Here is a 7,419-nt window from a genome sequence, read left to right as displayed (position 1 = left end):
GCAGCTCACCCCGAGGTGCCTCAGGATAACCACAGCCCCTATTTATCCCCCCCCCCTCGGCCGGCTTCTCCACAGCTCGCGCTCTCTATGCTCATATTTGGAGTTGCCTGGGCAGCCGGTGCCCAGGAATTTCCCGTCATGCCTCTCCGAGAGGCGGCTGGGCCTGTCATTTCGCCGGGCCGTAGGCGGGCGGCGTAGCTGAGGGGGAGACGGTGCCTTCAGCCCCGGCTGCTGCTGTTTCTTCTTCTCCTCCTCCTCCTCCTCCTCGTTCTTCCCGCGTTTACTTCCCGCCTCGCCGCCCTCCATGCGCGCGGAGTTTCCCTCGCTGCTGCTCAACTTCTCTTGCCTTGTGGCGGCCGCTGCGCCGGTGGCAGGTAAGGGAGACGTCGCCGCCCGTCATTGCTGCAGACCGGGCAGCCTGCCTTGCCTTGCCTTGCCCTGCCTGCCTGCCTCCCTTCGGGTTTCTAGAGCTTTCCATCCCGGCCCCGCTTTCTCTCTCCCCCCCTCCCGCCCAGACCCCACACAACCGTAAAAGTCTAGGGAAAGGAAGCTCTGGCATGTCTACTCGGGAGCAGTGGCGTAGCGTGGGTTATCAGCACCCGGGGCAAGGCAAGTAATTTGCGCCCCCTAACCCATGGATTTGCGCCCCCTAACCCGTGGATTTGCGCCCCCTAACCCGTGGATTTGCGCCCCCTAACCCATGGATTTGCGCCCCCTAACCCGTGGATTTGCGCCCCCTAACCCATGGAATTGCGCCCCCTAACCCATGGATTTGTGCCCCCTAACCCGTGGATTTGTGCCCCCTAACCCGTGGATTTGCGCCCCCTAACCCGTGGATTTGCGCCCCCTAACCCATGGAATTGCGCCCCCTAACCCATGGATTTGTGCCCCCTAACCCGTGGATTTGTGCCCCCTAACCCGTGGATTTGCGCCCCCTAACCCGTGGATTTGCGCCCCCTAACCCGTGGATTTCCCTAACCCCCAGATGTTGCGCCCGGTGCGGCCGGCCCCCCCTGCACCCCCCACGCTACGCCACTGCTCGGGAGTAAGACCCCACTGAGTTCCGTTGGCACTTGTTCCCAGGTAAGTGGGCACAGCAAGAAGCACTCCTAGCCTAGGAGTCCTAACTCCTAAGGGCTGAGGTGTCTTCACCTCCCCCCCCCAATAAAATATTTGAGGTCCCCCCCAAAAAAAGTTGATAGGCATTGCCATTCAAATGGTTACATGTGCATTCAAATGATTTTGTGATGGGCGGGGCTTACTCCCCCCCCCCCCCAATATTTTGATCAAGTTGGCACCCGGACTCCTAGACTGCAGCCCACTTAACCTGGGAGCAGGTGCCATAGAAACTAAAGGGATTTTCCTATGAGTAAAAAACCCCAAAACAATCCACAAATGTCTTCGGAATGGTGGACAGTATGCTTATCTAAAAGGAAAAAACCTTTACTTTTTGTTTCAGAGGGTTAAGAAGGTAATTGTGGCCATAAAACCAAGGGCTGGTAATGATTTCCGGGTTATGTATGTATGTAAAGGTTGCCCTGCTTGGAGGATCACAGGAAGGCCCTTCTCACCTAGTATACTGTTTCCAATGGCGGGTAGCCACATCACGGCAGCTCCTGACAGGAGCATGACCTACAAATTTGCATGTTGCGTATGTCCAGTTAGCTAACTTTAGCATCAGGATTTAATGATCTTGTGGTGTGGTGTCCTCTTTAGATAGCGGTGTGTGTTACAAACTGTGTTAAACCAGCCCCAGCTGCATTTAGGGACCCTGCTCCTCATTCTGAGTGGGACCCTGCACTTCTGTCCCAAAGTCCTGCCTGGACGGCAGCACTGCTTATGTGGCAACAAAATCCAAAGGGTACTGTACTTTATTTGGTTTGCTTTTGGCACCTGCAGTAGGCTGGAGGGTAATGGGAGGGGGGAACCCTCACCTGCATAATACAGGGTTGCCTCTAGATCCTCTTTGTAAGGATCCTATACTGGAGGAATTTACATTTGTTTTCTCATTTTGGGTGTAATAATTCCCAAAGCAAATCGTGTTCTAAAGGATAAGTTATTTAATGGTCCAAAGTGAGCTTATGACTCATGAATAGAAATAAAGCTTTTGGCAACTTTCTGGACTCTTGAGAATGTATGTCCTAACTGGCCATGGAATGTTGGAATGCTAGATATAAGTCACATCCTAGTGAGGGCTTGGAAAATAGTTTATTCTTTGTTTTAATGCTGTGGAACCATGATGCACAGGTGAAATCATTTCAATCTCTGTACACAAAGTACAGAATAGATACAGAGGACCAGGAGGAGCTCCTTTTTTGAATTCATAAATGAGGGTTAATATTTTACACACAGAACTATTCACATATAAACGGATAAATGAATCCTTGCAAAAAAAAATAATAGCAGACAATCTTTTTATCAGCTAATTACTTTGAAGGTTGTGGGACTTCAGATTGTAAAACTTCCCTTTCTAGTTGCTGATATTGAATTCTCTCACAAAAAATAATAGCATGACCTAGAACAGAAAGAGGAAGACTAAGATACACAATATATTAGAGTTAGCAAAGTTAATAGACAAACTGTGTGAAAAGGACAATAGTGATTTTGAAAAAGAATGTGAACCCTTTACAATATATTTGCAGAAACAAAACAAAAAACATGGACTCGATGGCAGGATTTAAATTAACATTTACAATTTTATTTATAGAGAGCAAGAAGTATAACAATATGATAACATAGTATTATATACAAACAGCAGAAAGTATCATTTGATGTAATAAACCAGAAATGGAAGCTGAGGGAAGTCAACAGGGAGGGGGGAAATTGGAAAATGGATGTTTTGTAATGATATTGGATATTTGTTACAAGAAAAGAAAATCAATAAAAATTTTTTTTAAAAAAAGATAACACTGTATTAACATTTAGGTCTTTTCCTAAAGTTTATTGTAAGATGGAAACAAGGATGTAAATTAGTGCTGTGAAAAAGTATTCTATCTTGGAATAAGATGCCTTATTCTATATTGAGAGACACTTTTTTGTTGTTCATCTCCCAGAATCTTGGGCAGGCATTCAAAGCTTCAAGGTAGTCCAACAGATATTGCCTCCTAGTGTCCTGCCACCACCTTTGCCTAGTCAGCTGGAATTCAGGAAAAGGACTCCGCTTTCTGAACAGTGTTGACAATTCAGGGATTCCCTCATGCCTATCAGCTAAGCCATGTCAAGGATCCCAATTCCTTTTTCCCTGTTTATGGAAATGCCTCCCTGGTGAGATGCATCTGTCTCACTCATTATTAACTTTCAGGAGGAATTTTAAAAAATTCCTGTTTATGCAGGCTTTTGATTGCACTAATATACTTGGCAACCTTGAAATTATTAGCTCTGAGGATAAGTGACATTCATTTTTTTAAATGTTTTAAATTTCTTAAAAGTTATAATTCCTATTCAGTCTTTGAATGCTGAATTCTCATTTCTTATTCTTAAATACATTCCAGTGTTCCTTCAATGCACATTGGAATTAGTAGTTGCATACTGCTCACAAGATTACATAGATAGAATGACGTGTGCCTTCCCCATATTCTTGCTCAGGGTGGCCCAACTTTTCATCCCAGGTGGGCAGCAAGAGTGCTTTTACACAGAACCCGCATGTTTCACACTTCCTTTTCATGTGGGGATGTGGGGGGGAGCAAGCTCAAAGTTTGATGCCCCCCCCCCAGCCCTTGCACTGCCTTTGCAAAGCTAGTTAAGCAAGGCACAGGGCTTTGGGAAGGAGGTATGAGGCTCTAGCAGGATCCTTGAGCCCTTCTACCTCTTTCCCAAAGCTGGGAAAAGTGCTAACTAGGCTTTCAGAAGGAGGCAGGAGGACTCTAGAGCCCTCATTCCTCCTTCCCAAAACCCAATGCCTTGCTTACCTGGCTTGGGGAATTATACATCTCTACTTCTTGGGACAAAAGCAATGACAAACCTAGACGGCATCCTAAAAAGCAGAGACATCACCTTGCCAACAAAGGTCCGTATAGTTATCGCTATGGTTTCCCCAGTAGTGATGTATGGAAGTGAGAGCTGGACCATAAAGAAGGCTGATCACTGAAGAATTGATGCTTTTGAATTATGGTGCTGGAGGAGACTCTTGAGAGTCCCATAGACTGCAAGAAGATCAAACCTCTCCATTCTGAAGGAAATCAGCCCTGAGTGCTCACTGGAAGGACAGATCCTGAAGCTGAGGCTCCAATACTTTGGTCACCTCATGAGAAGAGAAGACTCCCTGGAAAAGACCCTGATGCTGGGAAAGATGGAGGGCACAAGGAGAAGGGGACAACAGTGGATGAGATGGTTGGACAGTGTTCTCAAAGCTTCTAAAATGAGTTTGACCAAACTGTGGATGGCAGTGGAAGACAGGAGTGCCTGGCGTGCTCTGGTCCATGGGGTCACGAAGAGTTGGACATGACTAAACGACTAAACAACAACAAAGGTGACAGTTGCATAGAATAAATTAGGAGAGGAATGAAGCTTTTTGTATATCAGTGGAATATAAACAGGTGATGAATACAAACTTGTAGTGTACCAATAGAGTATCGGGAACTCGGTAGCTCAGCCAAAGCCAGTGGGATTACTTTCACCACCAAGCAAGCCTCCCTTACCAAAGAAATCTGGGAATGCACTTTTAGGGCCCATTGGCAGCAGCATCTCTACCTGCTCCACAACTGAAGCCACATTTGACCAAACTGGGACCAGTGCTGGGTCTAATTATTCCCATTGGCTAGAGGTTCTCCATGCCTGGTTTAGCTCACGATCTATAATAGTAGATGTGAATCCACCCACATTGTGGCATAGTGCCGATCACTTTGATTCCAACCTAGTGCTGAGAATTTCTACTTGCTTGCTGACTCACTCCTGTTTCTTATGGGACACTTATTTATGCTTACTTTTATAGTTCTGTCCTAATGCCTAGAGTGTAGTTTCCTTCTTTGTGTTGTTGTTGTTGTTGGAGTTTGCCAAGAAATGTGAGCAAGAGAGCCCTTCAAGGCTTATTTCCAACAGAATTTCCATGTGACTGTTAAACTTCAACGTTTGTTCCTATATTATTTTAAAGGTTTACTGCTCTTGAGATTGTAATATTTGGTTTAACAATATTTATTTCTGCACTTGATATAAAAGTATCAGATGTCCACTTCCTAATGGCAACCTATGAAAACATAATTAAAGATTTGAAAAAGATAAGTGAAGTAGACTCTCCCATAAAAGCTTATGCCTCAATTCATTTGTTTGTGTTTACAGTGCTGCACGACTTCTTGTTAATATTGTATGTCTCTCTTATCCATCTTAACTATTAGTTTCCCCAGGATACAATATCTGTCTGCTTATATAAGAGGAATAGGTTTGCATTGGGCTTTTTATTTTGAACTGACAAAAGACCTCAAAGTGAGTTGAAGGTTAGAGAGATGGTGAATTGGAGCAGACAGCTTCAGTATCTGCTGTTTTAGTATTTGTTGCAGAATAGTCACACCTAAATACCAGAACATAAATCCTTACAGCCAAAGAGTGCCACCAAATGCAGTGCTTTAATTTTTCGTTAAAAGTTAATGGTAACCATTCATTTATGGAAAAACCCTCCTGCTCTGGTGCATTTGGGGACACCAGTGGTGCAGGGTCTGTCTGTTTCAGGCATAGGCAAACTTGGCCCTCCAGATGTTTTGGGACTACAACTCCCATCATCCCTAGCTAACAGGACCAGTGGTCAGGGATGATGGGAGTTGTAGTTCCAAAACATCTGGAGGGCCGAGTTTGCCTATGCCTGGTCTATTTACTGCCCCTGGTTATCCAGGACTGTTCATATCAGCAACACCCTTTGATTCATATCAGCAACACCCTTTGATTCTGTTAAATACTGTTCATCTACAATCTTTCAAATGTTGCTATCCATCTTAATATCATGGTTATTTACAGTTATGTAAGTTTTATAAATTGGTCAAACTTAAAAATCAGGTTTAACTGAATTAGGGGAAATGTTTGTGTGGGAGTGTTTAAATTGGCTTTATTCTAATCTTGTTTAAGGTGGCAAGGAATCAGATTAAACTAAGCCAACTAAGGCGATTTTAAAGGAGAATAGGTGTCTCCACTAACTGGATTTTCACCTATTTAATTAAATAAGATTTCAAAAAGATTTTTGTTCAAACTAGGCCAGAATCATTCCTTTAAACAGAAAATTGGCTCATGCATTGAGTGTTTAAAAGCAGATCTGCAGTACTGTACAGCAGAAAATAGATCTTGCCTGGCAATGTCGCAGCCTCCTCTAGCACATACAGAGTTTACCAAGGTACTAGTTTAATCTACTGCATCCAAAAATGCTTAACTGAGCACCTGTGCCATCTGTAGCCCTCCACTGGAGGGAAGACCTTGGAACATGGGCCCTGGAACTTTGACTATAACATCAGTTTTCTAATTATAGATCCATTCTCTGTTACAGAGGTGGTGATCCATTTTCGGTCCGAGGCCCATATTTCCGCATGGGCAGCCACATACCAGTGGTGGGCAGGGCCCAGGGTCAACAATTCTACTCTTCTACTGGATTCTACCCTTACCTTTGTCCAGTAGGCTATATTAAAGGTAAAGGGACCCCTGACCATTAGGTCCAGTCATGGCCGACTTTGGGGTTGCGGCGTTCATCTCACTTTACTGGCCGAGGGAGCTGGCGTACAGCTTCCAGGTCATGTGGCCAGCATGACTAAGCCGCTTCTGGCAAACCAGAGCAGCGCATGGAAACGCCGTTTACCTTCCTGCCGGAGCGGTACCTATTTATCTACTTGCACTTTGATGTGCTTTTGAACTGCTAGGTTGGCAGGAGCAGGGACTGAGCAACGGGAGCTCACCCCATCACGGGGATTCGAACTACCGACCTTCTGATCGGCAAGCCCTAGGCTCTGTGGTTTAACCCACAGTGCCACCTGCGTCCCGTAGGCTATATTACAGCTACCCAAAAGTCAGGCTTTTCTACACCCTGACCCACCACCCTCAACAACGCTCTTCATCCAAACAAGCAAGACGTATTTTTATCACAGTTCAAGAACACATTCCAGCCAGGCGAAAGCACCTGAGGAGGGTGCAGAGCAGGACCAGTGATGGGTATCGCCTGGGGAGAATCTTCAGGAAAGGCAGAGGTCCATAGAGGGCCACATTTGTATCCCAGGCTGGTTATTCCCCACCTGAGCTCTAGTACAACACCAGAATGTGCTCACTGCACTTTCTTGGGCATCATCCTTGATCTTTGAAAATTCCCTACACTAAATGCCTTATCAACAGGATGCCTATGGATGCCTGACCTCATTTTATGAGTCACCATAGCCTAGCTTGATCCTCTAGTGTGTATCACCCTTTGCATACTATGATGCTGGCACCTATATTCATTTTCCATACTCTCTACTG

At 45.3% G+C, this 7,419-nt stretch overlaps 1 protein-coding gene across 3 annotated transcripts in view; it reads left to right on the top strand.

The window, feature by feature from the left end:
• The first annotated feature begins 170 nt into the window (after positions 1–170).
• Positions 171–7,419, top strand: part of MSRB3 (methionine sulfoxide reductase B3) — a 59,036-nt gene continuing 51,787 nt past the window's right edge. Inside the window, exon 1 of one of the 3 annotated variants that reach the window (XM_079994414.1) lies at positions 171–374. In XM_079994414.1, the coding sequence (XP_079850540.1) occupies positions 305–374 (70 nt within the window). In that variant the 5' untranslated portion in view covers positions 171–304. The remainder of the gene's footprint in view (positions 375–7,419) is intronic. The other 2 variants (XM_079994415.1, XM_079994412.1) reach the window with 2 other exon arrangements.

The sequence above is a fragment of the Podarcis cretensis genome (assembly GCF_951804945.1).
Source record: "Podarcis cretensis genome assembly, chromosome: 10".
Taxonomy (NCBI): domain Eukaryota; kingdom Metazoa; phylum Chordata; class Lepidosauria; order Squamata; family Lacertidae; genus Podarcis; species Podarcis cretensis.
The sequence above is the reverse complement of the archived record's forward strand: the minus strand, read 5'-3'. Positions and strand labels throughout refer to the sequence as shown.